The 17,920-nt window shown below is 46.7% G+C and overlaps 1 protein-coding gene across 1 annotated transcript; it reads right to left on the reverse strand.

Moving 5' to 3' along the window:
• Positions 1 to 431: 431 nt before the first annotated feature.
• ERP27 (endoplasmic reticulum protein 27) lies at positions 432 to 17,161 on the reverse strand. Its single transcript, XM_040594016.1, has 7 exons — positions 17,068 to 17,161; positions 16,757 to 16,857; positions 13,822 to 13,959; positions 10,138 to 10,251; positions 7,028 to 7,153; positions 1,171 to 1,368; positions 432 to 476 (listed from the first exon to the last, which is right to left on the reverse strand). Exons 1-7 carry the CDS (start codon positions 17,159 to 17,161, stop codon positions 432 to 434), a joined length of 816 nt encoding a protein of 271 aa, XP_040449950.1.
• Positions 17,162 to 17,920: the final 759 nt, after the last annotated feature.

A 17,920-nucleotide genomic window follows, 5' to 3' on the forward strand; every position in this document is an offset into this window, starting at 1 on the left:
TGACATCAAGCAACGAATCTGTTCCTAGTGTCAGGAGAGGCTGACAGTGGATCCCAGCATGGCACCAAAAGCAAAGAGAATGGGGGAAACAGATCTCTGGAAACTACAAGCTTTATCTCTGATATTGCCATTTTGCTGTATCACCCACCCTTTGCTCCAACAAAGGTGACCTGGAAGGACAGAGTGTAGGGCAATACTAGAGCTCCTGGAGTATTGGGAAAAGAAGGCTGAAACCAACAAATAAGAAGGGAGAAGAGATTCTTAGAGAGAGCAGACAGCATGTATATACACAGCATGAATATGGAAATCCATGACTGACTTGGCTCCTTAACACTACTATCCCAGGAATTCCTGAGCTGTGGGGCTCAGTGAACTCTTCATACACCAGAAACATGACTCTGGTCAAAGTCATCCTGTTGGCTGAGAAAGAATCAGAGTTCCTCATTGAGAGCCGCCTTCTCAGGTTCGTCGACTTTCTAAAAAACATTAGAGGCATGAAATCAGTTTTGACATTGCTTAGTTTCTCAGCATAGTGATAAAAGAAAATATATCAACTTAAATGCCTCCCTCTGCTGTCTATGCCACTGCCCTGCCCCTATCCCATTTCAATTGCACAAGACAGGGTACTGATACACAAAGCCTCATCAGGAAGACGAGCTTTGACAGAGGGAGGATTCTTAACGCTGAATGAACATGGAGATTAAATTGTCTTTCTCCTAGCAGAGACCTTGGTAAAGTACTGAGCCCTTGTCCGGGTACTCTGTTCTGTGGTCTTCTTGATAGATTTCCTTACTATACATGCCACTGTCTCTCTGATCCTCTCTCAGGTGCTGCCATCCACCACCCCCATTCTCAGTGTTCAAAAGCACCCTTCGCTGCCTCCCCAGCTGCTGTTCCCAGAAAACAGATGCTTCACTGAGACTTTCGTACAGTTGCAGAGGTCAGCAAAGTCTTCTTGCTGTAGACTAGAAGACAGAAGTCAATGAAGAAGAGGCTCTGCAAAGACATCCATCTCTGCTCTAGATCTAATGCTTTTCTGATATTCAGGTGCAAATGAAAATGGAAGAGGAGGTGGCAGGGGTGGGAAGGAGTTCAGGGAACTGAAGTCATCTTTAAGACCCTTGTGAGCAAAAGCACTGTCCTACAAGATCCCACAGGAGCCCCCTTTACCTTTTGCATTCTTTGTAAGAAATTATTACAGAAGTCCTGTACACCTTTGACAGAGACTTCATCCACAGTCAACACATTCTGCTCCTCATCTGGTGTGTGGAATATAGCCAGAGCTGGCAGCTGGGACTTCTTCAGTTTGAAAAATGACACTACTCGTTCATTGCTCTTCAAGTTGCTGTCTACCAGGATAAAGAGAATCTGTGATGGAAATAGGAAAGGAAACATGAGCAAAAGAGAAACTGAGAACAGATCCCCAAACAGTGATCATATGAAGATTCACAGTGTTAACTTTATAAAGAGTTAGAGAAAATGGATCATAGTCTGTTAGGACAACTTTTCCCTCTGCCACTACCTCACTGCTCCCTGCAGTTCATTTTTCTGTATTTTATCAAGTCCAGACTTAACACTACCAAACAAAAAATCTGCTTTCATTTTCTTTAAGAATATATCTAGAGTATGGCAGGAAGGCAGTCTCCACTTCCATTCTTTTAAGAGATAAGGAGACAAGATGTCTTTTACCTTAGTGGCACATGTGGAAGAAGCCGACTCCTCTACTTACATGTTATTTGGATAAGATACTCACACTCATGCAAGACCCAGAGTGGCAGAGTAAAAAGGTGTTTTGGTGTGTGGAGAATCAAACGCAATTTCAAGAATGTGGGAGTGAAGTATATGGCAGCAGGAGCCTGCAAGGATAAGAATGTGCGAGCAGCAACTACAGAGGATATATTTAAGTGAGCTGCAGTGAATAGAAATGAAGATGTAATCATTTCACAAACAGGAGTTGTTGGCAAGACACCAATGTCCATACAGCCCAACTCAGTGGAGAGTTGGTCAGACCTGGGGAGAGAAACCCAACAATGAATAAGTCAATATAAGAATGAGCTACAGTTTTCTGGGCTCCCAAGTAGTCTTGGAGAGCAAAATCAAGCCAAGGATTAGAATTCTTCCGGGAAGTTCAATAGTACAGATCTATCAGAATTGGGGATCAATTCTATGATTTAATTTTAGGAGTAAGTTTCAACTGAGATCTTATAGGTGCTGTAGGAATTGGTACAAATTGAACATTTTGGAATGTGAAACCTTACCAATAAAATGTACAGGTATTTCCAAAATCTTTGTTAAATTATCTGTTAATACTAAATACAAACATTATGTATGAATTTCACAAAAGAAAATAAATACAGCAGTGGAACAATTTAAGCAGTGACCTGATGAAATAGAATCCCTTGGCAGGTGATATCCAAGTCAATGAAACAAACATCCAGCTAATACGTATCATTTCATCTTCTCTTTATCCTGTGCAGTCTACTGAGCCTAGCATAGTCAATGTACCTATAGGCATGGATATGACTTAACTTCCAGAAGAAGAACGAAAAGTTTAAAAAAAGAAAAGTAGTGCAATGTGAAGATGATGTGCCCAGTTCCCAGGCTGTGTCTCGTTTTTCTTTCTTTTCAATCAGGAACACTCACATTAGTTCAAAACTTTTTTCTTCTCTAAAAATAAACTGGATAAATCTCAAATTCTTTATTTTACTAAATTCATGTTACATAAAAAACCAAATATATCTGGAAACTTTCCTAGGCAACAGCCTATGGGAAGGAGGGACAGTTAGGCTGGTGTAAAGTTTAACTGCAGTTAATCACTGTGATACAGAAACAGGAACAACATTTCCACGGGATATGTGACATTTACCACTTGCCATTTCTCTTTCATAAGCCAGCTGTGCCCCAAGGGCAACAAGCTAGTGAGCAGCCAGGTTGTGGGGAACTTCTCCTCGAGTTTTATCTTTTTGAAGAATAAAACACCAAGCTAGAGAAGGGTCAGAAATCTAAGGGTCACAGGTCTAAGAACCTGATCTAAGAGGTTTTCAGCTGGAGCAGCAAGAAAACAAAGACACACAAACAACTGGCCCCTCAGCTAGAAAGCCTGAGATACCATCATTTGCAGTTCCTGGCTTGGATCTCTCTAGTGACTCACATTTGGCTCAGAGTTACAGGGTGCCAAAGTACAGCAAAAGTTTCCTTCCCCTCTTCTTTTCCAAACATACAAGAGAGATGGCAATTTCATTTGTCCACTGTCGCTTGAAAGAAGAAACAGTAACACCTATCACGTGCATTTTAGAATGACACATTCCTGGTAAGTGCTGTGACATAGGATGAATCCTCCTTCAGCAAAAGGACAGGCTGTGTATCCTATGCTGGATGTACCCCTGGGGTCCTGCCAGGGCCTGTGCAGCCTCAAAGTCACACCCATGAGGCAGTCTGTAATGTGTGTTGGTACTGAGGCCACAAGCACTGGAAGCCTGGTCTCCTCAGCAGATGGAAACCAAGCATATTATCTGTGCACTGTCACCTGCAGTAAGCTCTCTTTCAGAAAATTCTGTACACTGGTGTTGTCTTGGTGTCTTGACAACTTGATTCCTAGCCTGGTGCTTATAGAACATCAAGCTCCTGGTAAATACTAAGATATGGAATGATGTTATTGCCCAAGAAATTAAAGTTAATTGAAAGTAGTACTGCAATGGTAGACATCAATTCGATGTCACTTAGTTTTTCCTCTAACAAAGATACACACCAAAGACAGCATCTCTAAATATTATCTTTCTCAGTTCTGGAGCCATCAATGTCTGACAAGAAAAATAAAAGGTGTATGGATGACTGTCTACAAAAGAAGGAACACTGTTCTTTCATTTCCATTGAAGATGAACTAAAGGAGTCTCACGAGTTTCTCAGAACCCATTTCTAAATGGGCCTACATATAAATTAAAAGGGACTTTGCAAACACCTCTACCTAAATAATTTTGACATTGTAAACCAGTTGTATCAGTTGCAGCAAAAGCTGTTTTTATTATTCTCAGCATCACCTTATTGAAACTTCCGCAAACATCCATAAGGTACACCAGCTGTAATTCTCATGTTATACTCTGGTACTGTGGAAAGAAAACTGAAGATACTTATGCTAGTTTGGCTCAGCAATGCAAATCCTGATACTTCCTTTCCAGTAGAAAGCCTGGACTCTTGGCAGTACTTTCTTGAATAAGCACATATTTGATTGCAGTGGGATCCTTCCAAGAAGGCTTGTGGATTCACTCCTGCAGCTGCAGCACCGTCAGCTCTGCCTGTTCACTGTTATCCACCCACAACTGTTTCTCAAACTCTGCTAGAAAAGTACCATATTTCTTCTTATTCTTGTCAGCTCTTGCTGGCTTCGCATCATCTAACATTTGCACTTTCCTCTCCAGGATTTTATAGCCCTCAGATTCCACAATAACATCTAGAGGAATCTAGTCTGCCTTCAGACACTCGGTGCTGCTCAGGCACAGTTCAGGCTGTTTTCAAATAACACTCCCATCATACAGCTTCATAGAACCTCCAGCTGAAAATCTCAGCTTCCTCTCAGGCAAAAATGAAAAGATCATAAACTAGAGATTAAGGGACCATAATCCAGGAACTAGCAGGTGAATCACTTCCTCATGATCCATTAACGGTTGGACTCCATGATCTTAAGGGTCTCTTCCAACCTAAACAAATCTATGATTCTCTCTCCATCAATCCAAGGAACAAGTTTCTCCCTCCTGGTGATGACAATGACAAGGACTCCTCTTCCCTCAAAGTGCAGCAGAAACGTTTGAAAGGATTTGTATCCCTTCTCCTGCTTGGGAACCCCCTCAAGGCTCTATTTGTGTTCTTCACTGGCTTGTGGAGAAATGGCAGCACACACCAAATCTCCCCACGCTGCTCTGGTACTCTGCAATTGCTGTGAAGTGCTTGTGGATGCAGTTGTACATGCTCACAGGGAGCCTGAACACCTCTCCACTGCACAGCAATGATTCCTTGCTAAAACCACTGACAGCTAACCCTGCAGCACAAACAAGCCTTTCACCACCAGCCTACAGGCTGTGAATTATTCATTAGTAAACCTGAATAAAATTCAAGTCAAGAATCTTGCATTTATTCACAGACAACCTGTGAGCTGCAAAAAGACAAAATCTACCCAATATTTTACTTGTTTTCAAGTAAACCTGAGTTAACTTGGTAGTCTTGACAACAGATAACTCCACTGAGGAAAATGAGCCAGTGAGATTTCCATAGTATTGTGCAGTGGCTGCTTCTGAATACCCAAACTATTTCATGTCTTTCTACATGACAGAGCAATGGAGACAAACCTAAATGGGCATCTCGCTCTGCTTACTCCTTGCTATCCAGATCTAAGAACCAAACAGAGGGGTCCTAGCTGTCTGTTACTGCTTTGTAAGAGAACAGTCCAAATCACAATTTACTCCTCAGAGTGCCACTTCTCTGGGAAAAATGACTTATTAGATCCTAAGTTCCTTCATCTACGTGTCCTGCAGTACCACTGCAGTAAAGTGGAAATAATTAGTCAAATCCCCACAATTTTAATCTCTGTATTTTACTCTGGCAAACTTCTACACTGATTCAGTGGGAAACTTGCCTGCATGAATTAAAAAAAGATAATTTGGCTTTCTGGTAATTTATAAATCATCTGGACTTCAGTGCAACATTTTATCCAATGTTTTGTGAAGTATTTTTAGGAAAATAAATCACATTTTCTCAGATCCAGGAATGACACATGAAGAGAAAACTAGATGCAGCTGCATCAGTAAAGGACAGAGATGCTCAACAGTAATGTGCTGTGTTAGAAGAGTTAGCTGCTTGAGGGAGACCTGTATCAGACTGCTGCTCATGGAGGACAGTGATAATGGTGTCACCATAACACACATCTCACATGAGATGGCTGAAATTTTTCAGATAAATGGTGTGTGGGGGTGTGTGGGGGTGTGTGTATTCATCAAAACAAAACGCTATTGAAGAGACCTTTTGATTTTGATGCATGATTTCTGCCTGGTCTCTTGCCAATGTGTGGGACATATGGCAAGGTCCAAAGTAGTCCTGCCATGAACAAGTTTCAAGACTTTTGAGAGTGCATGGTTCTGAGGTGACCCCTCCATTTAAAGATGAGGATATACTCAATTCTTAATCTGCCCCTTTGGTACCACAAACAGATGCATGCAGATGTTCTCAAACCCCAACTCTTTCCAGCTCCACACTTCTCCCAGGAAGATCTCTTCAACTGCATCTCAGCTTGGCCTTCCCTGCCGCTGTGATCTTCTGCCCCCTCTCATCTGCTGTTCCCTGTTGCTCCAAATGCCTTCGTGTTGCTCCCAATCCTCCTTTGCTTGCCAGTTCCTTCCTCTGTTCCCCAGACACAAATTCCCCTGCAATCCAGCTGCTGGCAGAGAATCAGCCATAGGGTGATTTACTACTTGAGAAGCTCTGTCCACAGAGGGGTGGGGACCAGGCAAAATTCCTCTGAAAGACTTCATCTATCCCATCACTTTAGTATCAGAAATCTGACAAAACCATTTGCAATTCCTTTAAAATAGCCCAGGATCCAACCAGAAGGCTAAGGGTTAAGAAGCACCATGACATTAATTGCTGTCTGGTCACTTATATAATGGTCCTTGGCATCTTGCAGGCTGTATCTACCAAATCACACCAGTGGAATGCAGTCATCACCAGACTGAAGTGCAGCAGCTGTTTGTCATCTCGCAGTACAAAGGGACAACACTCAACCAGAAGCAAGGAAGTACCGAACGAACGTCCTTCTGAGGGAGCAGAGGAGAAGGATACAGAGGTTATTTTCTCCACAAGGAGGCAAACTGGCAAAAGGTGAAGAGATCCAACCCATCCACTCGATTATCCAGCTAATCCTCTTTTCCTGCCATCTGGCCTTTGTTCCCCTGATGCATAGAGGAGATTTTTCCATTCATGGAAGAAATCACTTTTCTCCTTTTTTGTCCCTAATGCCCCTTCTTTTTCTGTTTGGACTTACCTTCCCCTTGAAGAGCTCTGCTGCTGCCCGATACCTCCGCATTCGCTCAGGGTGCTTTGGGGACATCTTGTCTGTGATCAGGAGGAGGTGAAGCTGGAGCGAACTCTGCATCACACCTATTGCTGTCTGCCGAAAACATGGCCACCACAGAAAGAGAAACACACACAAACAAGGAGATTGAGAACATTCAGTCCACATTGGATGCAGTACCAGAGGCACATCAGTCCTCATGCTTTAGCTGAGATTTCTTTGCAAATCAGCCTCACAAGCAGAACAGCCTTCTTTTGAGCAGGAGGGATCCAGTCTGTGTTCTTTCTAGAAGCACTTAACCTCTTGGCTTTGCTTATTCCTGAGACAAGTGTCTGAAGACCACAATGGTTCATCACTGGCCTCAGGACAGTCAGTGACTAGGCAGGAGGACTGCCTGGATACAGCCAGCTGAAGGCTAGAGGGGCAAGGAGGTGAAGAGGGAAGGCCAGCAGACACTGAAAATAAGGGTGTTCTGAATCACTGAGGTCCAGCACCCAGCCAAAATGGGAGCAAGAAAGCAGGAAGGATTTGTGGTGTCAGGGTTGGTGTCTCCCTTAATTTCCTTTATTTAGCAGTCAGTTGTGCATAAGATGGGGATGAGTCCAGAGTTTCAGCAACCCCAATGCCTGGGCATTCTAGGGTGCTGAGGGTTAAAATTGCCTCTGCAGTCCCACAGTGGGAGACCAGGAGCCAGCTCTCTCTTGTTCCCTCAGTAAGGGCACACACTGGCCCTCTGTGAGATGACAGGGCTGGCACTGCCCAAGAAGCCACCACATCATCTCCAGGCACTCACTCGCTTGTCATCTTGCTTCTCCTTCTGCCCGCTTCCTGCAGCCCTGCAGCCTCTCCCTCAAATTAAACATCAGCCAGGCCAGACCTGCTGCCTCCCCTGTGCCACCAAAACCACAGACACACAGACTGTGCAGCTCCCTGCCAGTGGGAGACGAAAGTTTCCACACGCTTCAGGAGTATTAAGGAAAGGGTCAGGGAGTGCACGCCAGCAAGGGCCATGCACTGCACAGCATCTAGTTTTTGGCAGACAGGACTCTGCCATTAGCATACTGTTTATCGAACATTTTGTATCCCTTCATTTTTCTGGTGTGCGAATGGGGCAGGGGAGAGTAGAGGGGATGCAAACCAAGGCTGGAGAACATTAGAAGACCTCATGGGAGAGGATGGGGCTGAAGGTGAGGGTGAATCTGGCCAGCACCAAGGGCCGTGACAAGGCTGGGCTGAGAGCAAGCAGAGCTGGAGCAGCAGTTCCTCTCGCAACTCCACTCAAAGGCTTGCCTGTCCATACAACCTTGCGCAAGAGTGATCAGCAGAGTTCATCAACACAGCCGGGTCATATCTGACTGCTGGAAAGCCCACAGGGTAAGCATTGCATAAAAATGCCTGAAGAATGTGGAAGAAACAGTAAGGGTGCCAGGATGGGGAGAGGAACTCCTAGCAGCACTGTGATCTGCGTGACCCCAGCCTTTGCTGACTGGCAGCACTCTTAGATGCAAACAGCACATGCACTGGGAATAAGTATTTAAAAAAAACAAGCTATGTTAGCAGAGCTGGGAGGGCTTTGGGGCAGAGACTGCAGGAGGCACTCTTAAGTGCAGCACCTTGATAGTACTCCAAAGTGTCTGGAAAAAAACCTGAACAACAAGTGTATGGCTAGTCAGGGTGGAAAGGACTGGCTGAACAGCTCAGGACTTCTTAGTCAGGGAGACAGCTTGGGTGCTGAACAGGATGCCACAGAGTAAGAACCCAAAGCATCAATAGAAATGCATGAAGAAAGAGCCATGATCTAATGAATTGCCAAAAGATGCAGTGGAGACTCCAAGGGTTCAGAAGGCCTGGGCGATTATAAAGATAACAAGAACATTCCCACTGACATGACTTGGGTGTTCTCAAAGGGCTGCAAGGACAGGGGGACAGGATATACCTTTCTGACTCAGAAATGTTCTGTGATATTGAAATGCATTTTTCACATCCCTTATCAAGATTAAAAAACAAATCCACTTTTTCTTTTTTCTTTTTTTTTTTCTTTTTAAGAGAAAAACATAATATCTGCAGTATTTCATTCTAGAAGCAAAATGTTGCATTTCCAAAACAAAATGCTCTCTCTACTGGCAGGCTGCACCTGAAGTGGGGAATGTGTCGGCCCTCTTAGCTGATCCTTGTCGTCAGCTTGCAAAAGTATAGCTTTGAAACAGGTTGAGGCATTCTCCTTTGATTAAATTGAGCCTGGTCAGCACTATTGTAGCTATCCAGAAGTCTGCAAAAGACCCCATCAGCAATGATAAAGTCTCAGGTCTTGTGACCACTGGGGCTTCTAAGACTATTGACTCCACAGCAATAAGCCCACCGAACTGCTGAGATTTTAGAGAAGCCTAAATCCTTGGTCACCCTCTATAGCAGGGAGGAGCACTGAGACCCTGCCACTGCCAGTCAAACGCGTGAGCTAATGAAGATGGCCAACATGGAAGCATCCTCTGTCTGATCTCTTTTATTTTTTTGTGGAACTGATGCATTCTGGAAAGTGATGGAGGGAATAGTTAAAATTTTGCTTGGGAAGTTTCCAATCAGCTCTTGAATATGCCTTTAAATAGCTGGGCTTACATCAAGCCCTATGCGCTGGGTGATGAAGAAAAGCCTGCCTTCTGGAAGCAGGTTGCTGAAGTTTCCATGTTTCTCAAGGCTTCTCAGCCAAAGAGAGGGGATCGTGGCTGTGCAGGGTCTGTAGGCATGGCAGAACATGGCAAGTGCCCATGGGAGGAAGCAGCATTGCCAGCAGGAGTGGTAAGAAATGGAACTTTCTGCCCACCAACATCCCAAATTTACTGAAATGCTAAAGGAGTCACCATGCTTCCCTTCCTCTCCCCACCCCACTTGCACACCCCAGCACAGCATCTGCTTCCAGTCCCAGTATGGAGCAGCAGCAAAGAGCTGCATGGCTTCTCCAACCCCATCCACACTGTTGCTGCAGTCCTCACACACATGCGAGTATGCAAACTCTTGGGCCAGAGGATGCCCATGAGGAGGAGGCCAGGTGCCAGGGTGATGACTTGAGGGGACCTGGTAATTACCACAGGGTTGTATTCTGTCACCAGGCGGAGCTCGTTCATCCGAATGAAACGAGTCATCTTCTCGACATCAACATCTTTGTTGTTCATATCCAGATCCCTCCGGTCATTGTCTACCTGAAGACATGCAAAGACACCTCCAGTCACAGCTGTCCTCTCCTCTCAGCACCCCTTCCAGAGGCACTGATGGCACTCACTCACAGAGACACCCACCCCCTGGGACACCTCCACCCTCTCCCCTCCACCACATAACCCCACTCTGAAGGTCCAGAGCCTACAAAGACCAGCCTGCACTTTGAGATAAGGATCTTCCACCCTCCTTCAGTCTCCCAAGGACAAGACAGACTCATGGCATGACAGAAATCCCCGAGGACTCCAGATATTCCTACAGCATCAGCTCCTGATGCGCTGTAAACAGTTCTAGGCATATTCTAGGCATTGTGGAGAGACATCATTAAACAGCCTAACTCCTTGCAGCTATTTTGGCTTTACATCCATTTTTTAAATCTTCATCTGCTTATTCTGTTCCTTCTACAAGTAATAAACATTGGCATGGGACTGTATGGATTTCCTGGAAACATTGTGCAAACAGGAAATTTCTCCAATAAAAAGAGAATTTTTTTCCAGTACAGAAAAAAAAATAGAAAATTTAAAAAACCCCAAGCCCAGCACATTTTAGCTTTAAAGGAAAACCCATCCTGCCATACACAGAATCATAGAATATCTCAAGTTGGAAGGGACCCATAAGGATCATCAAGTCCAGCTCCCTGCTCCTCACGGGACTACCTAACACTATCTCCCCACACTCCACACCCCCACCCAAATGACGTGATTTTATTGAGGTTTTCATGACCTGGTGAACAGAAAAAAAACACGCAATCATTGAATGACAGCTAAACCACCTGAAAGAGCAGAGCTGCTGTGCAGTACCACCACAGGACATGACTGAGTTGAGCCATAGGGATGCTGGGCTCTGACATGCAATAGGATCAAATTCTGGGATTTGCAAGCCTTTGATACACACGTTGAACGAGGTTCCTGGGGCTGAGAAAAGATCCACATGCACACCCTAGATTTTATTCTCTGCATCTGTACGACCTCTGAAAGTGCTTGTGTTAGTTTTTCCAGTGGTGTGCAGACATCTAAAGCCCTTTTTGCTGTTCTGTGGTCATTGGCAAAGTCTTTGATCTGGTAGTGGGCCACAGCACCCTGTCTGGCAATCCAAACTGGTGCTTTTCAGACTGTGCAGCCCAATCCCTCTCACAGCTTTTCCTGCTGTGTAAAATGAAAGGGCAGCTCTATTCAAGTAAATAAGATCAGGCCAGTGCAGTATCTGGGCGGGTAAGATCAGACAGGCTTTGGGAACCAATCTAAAGCACCCTGGACTCCACAGAAAGTCTTCTCTTGACTTTCATGGGCTTCTGAAAACACCTGATTTTCATTTTGGAATAACAACATTTTAAATCTGTACTCAACATTTATTATTTTAAGAAAATAAGGCTGGAAAACAGCCTGCATCTAACGGTTAAAGCTCTAGTCAAAATATCTGTATCACTCCATATAAATAGCTTGTTAGCATGTGTTAATTGTGTTCTTTTTAGGTCTATCAGGTCAGATCCCTCACTAGAATAAATCTATTTCTCTCCACTATATGCAAAGAAGTCTCACTATTTGACAGCTGCCCCTTTTACTACTGTAATTATGGTTTAAACTTCTAAGCACTGTGTTTCATACTCTGCAAAAGGAAAGAAAAAATTCCTTTATGCCTCCGATTCACTGCTATCCTGGTAACGCAACTTTGCATTCTTCAAATGAGTATTTTATTCCAAGTTCTTGTCTCAGTTCTTTTTTCTTTTCCTTTTTATCTCTGACCCCTTACTCCTACACAGTATTTAGCACAGAATAAAAGGAAAAATAATGTGTCTGAATAACTTAAAGACTGGCAATTAGACAACCAAATCTGAACCTGACTAATGTATTAGTATCTTGGCTGATTTTGGTGGGGTTTTTTTCTATTAAACAAGAGTTCAGCTGCAAAAACTGCAGTGTAAACAAAGAATATTCAATATAATCCAAATTCCAACAATCCAGATAGTTTATTTTATCGAACATCCTCCCAATGCAGTCATCTTCGTTATCTGCCACAGGGTAAAAACAAAGGATCTTTTCAATATTTTTGGAAGAAAACCACTATGAATAAGAACCAAAACTGAGATGGGTGTTGCTTCAAATTGCAACATCTGCACATAGCAAATAAAAGGTTAAATAAAAGGACCTGCCTACCTATTGCTCACTCTTAGATCATTCTCTTTGAATTATTTGGATAATTCCAGTGGTAAACACAGTGCAGGAAACGATGAGAAAGTAAGAGGAACAAACTGGCTTTGTCCAATCTTTTTACAGCCTCTATCTAGAACTTAGCCAAGGTGCCACATTTACTTTCCCTGGTACATGTAGTTTGTCTCCCATCCCATTCTCCCACCACTACCACCCCTTGTGTAATTAGAGCTCTGGTGTCATGATGCCTCATTAGCCTTTAGAACATCTCGCACTATCTAGGGCCCCTCTTCTCCCCAGATACACCTCTCTCCCCAGTTTTCAAGTGCCACACTTGTGTGAGAAGGTACCACACAAGGAAATTGATATAACCAGCAGAATACTTGCTCTTAGCTTTTGCTGGTACTCTTGAAGCAAGTACATGGCCCTTCCCAATATTGCCTCCTTAAACTCCAGCAAACATGGCTTCAGATTCAGTGAGGTACCAGCACTTAGAGCTGGAGTCAACAAAGATTTTCTCTTCCACAGCATCTATTCCTAACAAACTGCAAAGTAACATTTTTAATGGGTCCATGCCCAAAGCGTATTTCGGGAATAATTCTGCAAACCAGTGTAGAAGACAGAAAAAAGCGCTTGGGATTTCTTTTGGTGGCAGAGCATCTGTAACTGCAAAGACCCAGTCTGGATCTACTTTCAGTGACGACAGAAAAGTTGTGCACCCAAGGGAGACAGCTTTGCCTGCCTGAAGTGACGCTTGGCAACATTTGACATCAAGCCTGCTGTGTTGATCCATTGTATGATGGCCTCTAGGTGTTTTTCATGTGCCTCAGGAGCCTTTCCAAAACCACAGAAACCCCATCCAAGGAACACTGAGCTCCAGGCAGGTCACTCAGAGACACAGACATCGTTCTTTGCAAAGCACTGGGTGCTGGACCAGATCCACAGGCCAAACACTTAAAATAAAGAATCACATCAGGTGTAATAAATGTTGCATGTCTCAGTGAAGGGCACTCTGCAAGCGAAAAGCAAAAAAACTCTTTGGGGCAGGAAGCTCTACAGATGTGCTGGTAGGAGGGCAGGCAGAATGACTTATCAACGACAAGCCCTTTTTTGGCTTGCTCTGAGGAGAGATAAACTGCTTTAATCTTCTTTATCACTGCTACCCGGAAACTTCACTGCTGCACCGTGACCGCGGGCAGTTCTTAAGCGCTTGCCCCGAGCCCCTCTGACCAACACCGGTGGGCAGGGGATCTTCTACGCCAGGGAGTTACGCCTGTGGATGCAACCTTCTGCCAGGCAGCGTGTTTTCCCGGGAGGGAGCTACCGGGGGCCAGCGGCGGCTCGCCCCACGTAGCTCCCGGCCCCCCCGGCCAGGCAGCGCGGCGCCGTGGGTACCCCCGCCCCACGCACCCTGCGGAAGAGCGTGACGGTGTTGGCCGCCACGCCGTAGCGGGACAGCACCGCGGGGCTGCTGCTGAGGCCGAAGGGCACCTCCGGGATCCGGCCGGCCGCCAGGAGAAACGGGGACGCTTCGGGGCTGTCCGGCTCCTGCGGAGGGAGAGGAGGAGGAAAGGTGAAGCGTGGGGAGAGGAGCGGAGCCTCCCCCCCCCTGCCGCCCGCCGCCCGCCGCCCGCCGCTCGCACGGAGGTGGCGCCAGGGCGACACCTACCGCCCGCCCAGCAGAACCGCCCGGCCCGCGGCCCCCCCGCCCCGCTGCCCCGCCGGGGGGGTGCAGGGAGGCAGGAAGGGGGGGGCTGCCGCGAGACCGGAGAGGGCGCCGGGCTACGCGTCTTTCTCTCCCGCTGTGACCTTGCCTGCGTGGCCGGGATGCTGCAGAGGTCCCCCCTCGCCCCGCCAGCCCCCTCTCCTCCCAAAGCCGGGGAGGTCACCAAGCGCGCTGTCGGTGGCAAAGCCGAGGCGCTGCGGGAACCTCGCCCCCCGTTCCTCTGAAACCTCACCCCGGCACGCACAGGTGGCACCAGGATAATGCTGAGTCCTGGAGCTCAAAAGGGAGGGGAGAAACCCAGAATCTAGATGTAGCACTCTTAAATATATATACACATATATATATACACAGACATACGTGTGTGTGTGTGTGTGTGTGTATAAAATAGATATATAAAAATACAGGTTTTAAGATTACTTTGATTCTAGAGTTAGAGGTTCATAATTTTTAACACTTTGCATTAACAGTATCCTGGTTCCTTTTAAAAAGGTGTCTTAGACATACCCTTTAAAACATAGCTAATGCAGATACGTCAAAGGATAGTAATATGCAATTTCTCAGTAACTTGAGGTCCATTCTCTTTCTAGCTTCAGCCTTAGCCCATATTAAAGTTTCCCTTGCTATTTCATTCCCAACTTTTCTTTTGATTTTTAATACTTCTACTCATTGGATTTAAATTCTTAAGACACAGTCTCCACTTGGAAATTGTTTTGGTTTTCTTTTTAGTTTGAACCGTCATCTCAGCTGTTTATGAGCCCAGAGAGAATGGAAAACAAAATACTTTCTTCATTTAAAAGAAAAACAACTTTCCTGACCTGTTTTGGAAATGCCAGCACATCAACATGGCTCTGGTGAGAGTGCTAAAGCCTGGGGTGGGAATAACCTTAACTGAGTTTTGCAGCATTCCTGGGAAAGCTGGGGTTTAATCAGGCCAAGCATGGCCCTTTCTCACAGACACGTGGGGTTTCTGGAGCAGTGTGCTGTTTTTCCATCATGGCATGCTGTTCCCAGTCAGGGAGGCCGTGCTCATTACACAGGGAGCTTGCCGAGCCACATACTGCAGTGAATTGAAAGGCTGCAGCAGAGAAATAATTTATGGCAAACACAGAGCATGGACATTATTTGGACGAATATACTCTCAGGCAGAGGGCCAAGACAAGCCCTCATGGCACACATACATCTTTATCTACTGTTTAAATGCAGCTCTGTCATGCTTCAGGCACTGAATGCCCAACGTGTCCCTGGCTGCTGCCTCGTGCTCCTGGCAGCTGGGGCTGCATGGCAGCAGCCTCCTGTCTGACTCTGATGAATGAAACACTGCAGCGGGATGGAGGCCACAGTGGCACAAGACACCAGTGGTTATGCCCCCCACGCTGCTTTGCCCAGCAAGAAGCCACAGTCCCTGCTGTAGCTTGGCAGGAGGCTTTGCACCCCAGGTACAGCTCTGCCACAAGCACAGCCAGCTGCCCTGGGGGAAGGAGGCGTCTCAGCGCTTTCGTTCTGCGTGTGCAGATTGCCTCACTGGTTTGCAGGGCTGTAGCACTGCAAAAGCAACCCCGGAGGAGCTCCAAATGCCTGCAGGCACCGAAGGTGAGGCAGATGGTGCTCTGTGATCAGTGCTTAGCAAGGCCCCTGGGGCATAAGCCTCCAGCACTCAGACACTGCACAGGCAGCATCATCAGTCCTCATTCTGTGGTGGGCTGTAAGATCCCATTGCCCTATACCAAGGGCATGATGCCCTCCCTAGGCTGTCCTCCAGACCCAGGCACAGGGCAGAAGGAGGAAGGCATTTGCAGAAGGAGTTGTTTTCGAAAGGCTAAAGTTTTCTCTGACAGAAGCCATGAGGCTGTATGTGGGTGGGCAGCAGAAGCCCAGAGCACAGCTCAAGGAAAAGGGGGGAAAAGGTGCAACTTGGGGACCTTAAAACTAATGAGGATCCTGTCAAAGAGGCCTCTGTTTTATGGTGCTCTAACTCACTATTTTTGTCTTGTTTCCTAAGGGAAAACATTCATGCCATTTTGGGGACAAGGGGCACAAATCCATCACTCACCTTTGAATTCAATTGAATTTAGACACAGAGAGGCAGAGATCTCAAGGGTATCAACTCTGGGGAACAAAGCAGTGAGACAGAGAGACCATGCCTACACTGTCCTGGGAGGAGGCTGCAGCCTGAGCCCAAACCCTCTTGGACTTCAGAGGACCCACACAAGCACTGCTCCCTGAGACCTGGCTTCCTCAGCACCATCATGCAGGCAGTGCCTTGCTCTATCTTTACTGACTAAAGCAGACCACTGACGTTCCCACTCATGCCTCACCAGCACTGTTTTTCTGCCACTTACATTCCTGTTTTGCTTCCCCTGCAGCACTTCCCTTCTGCTCCAGGGCTCCTACAAACTCCTCCACCTTCTCCCCTTGCTCCATCTCCCTTTCCACACACATACTATATTCCCTGCAATCTCTCTGTGGCGTCACCTAATACCTCCACATGTCCCTCACAGCTCCAGCAACTTTCAGGACAGGAGCTGCCTTTGGAAGGTGTTTATGCCACATCCAGCCCCATGCTCTTGTCAGGGTGGGATAGGGCTCACAGCTGGTGGAGGGGAAGTGCTGTGAACACACCTGGAAGAATCCAGCGACCACCACCTCTGCACCACCGATGAAGGCTTCAGCATCCTCAACATTGTTCAACAGGATAGGTTTCTCTGCGGTGCTGGCTGTGCCTCGAGAGGAGAGTCAGGGCTTGACAGAGGGTACGCAAAAAGAAGCTTACAGAGGCTCCCCCCAACATTCACATAAGCATCCCACCCCTTACAACCTCACCCACACATCGATCCTGCAAGCTCGACACAATGCTTGCGCAGCACACCCTGGACGAGGACTCCCCACAGCAGGCTCAGCCTTGCCCTGAGCCAGGAGGAAAGCTCACTTACTGTGTGATGCAGAGCTGCCATCTCCAGCACACCTCGCTGGGAAGCCCCTGGTGAGCAGGATAATGAAGAGGCATGGGAAGATGGAGGTGCCCATAGTGCCAGCTTGCCCTCTCCTCGTCATGCCACCCCGCTCCAGTCCTCTCCTAGGCAAGAGACACGTCAGCTGCTGCAAGGGGCCCACAGCAGCTCCTGGGGCAGTGGGAAGGGAGCAGCTGGGCCAGGGTGAAGCCTTCAGCTCCTGAGATAACCACCCAGCTGGGAGAGAGTCCCTCCCTGCTGTGCAGGCACCGGCCTTGGGAGAGCCTTACCAACACTGCCACCACTGTGCCCTCACCCACAGCACTGGCCATCTTGGCTACCCTACAGCTGTGTGACCAGGCACCCCAGTTGGGTAAGAACATCCCTCCACGCAGAAGGAGCCACTGCACTTCCCCAAGTGCTGGATCCCAGAGGCTGATGTTTGTTTGCGCTTGGCCAGCAGGGCAGCCACTGGGACATGCAGCTCTTGCATTACCTGGCTATGGGGAACAGCTGCAGTTGTAAGCATTAAACATGACAAAGCCACATTATAGCTCCCTAGGCTCATTCAGTTGCCACCTGGGATGAGGAGTGGGGGCTGTCTACCCTTGGAGGCTACCCCCATCACGAGCCAGACTTTAGGTTTCAAAGGATTCACAAAACCCCTGAAGGAAGCAGCTCTGAAATTATTTGCCTGTAGAGTCAGGCTGATGTTTCGCAGGAGGAGGGCTACTTCCCTGTCGAAACATGCTCTTAAGCCTTCCTGTAACGCATTCTCCCCATACACTTCACTGAAAAACAAACTGTAGAAAAAGAATGTGACACTCATACAGAA

The sequence above is a fragment of the Falco naumanni genome, chromosome 5 (assembly GCF_017639655.2).
Source record: "Falco naumanni isolate bFalNau1 chromosome 5, bFalNau1.pat, whole genome shotgun sequence".
NCBI classification, from domain to species: domain Eukaryota; kingdom Metazoa; phylum Chordata; class Aves; order Falconiformes; family Falconidae; genus Falco; species Falco naumanni.

What these genes read in the sequence shown, in the direction of transcription:
- ERP27 (XM_040594016.1), bottom strand. Translation starts at nt 17,161, where the DNA reads ATGGGCACCTCCATCTTCCCATGCCTCTTCATTATCCTGCTCACCAGG. An exon ending in TGGCAGCTCTGCATCACACA is followed by an intron (nt 16,858 to 17,067) that starts GTAAGTGAGCTT and finishes TCTCCTCTCGAG; the next exon opens with GCACAGCCAGCACCGCAGAG. An exon ending in TGACAGAATACAACCCTGTG is followed by an intron (nt 7,154 to 10,137) that starts GTAATTACCAGG and finishes TGTTTTCGGCAG; the next exon opens with ACAGCAATAGGTGTGATGCA.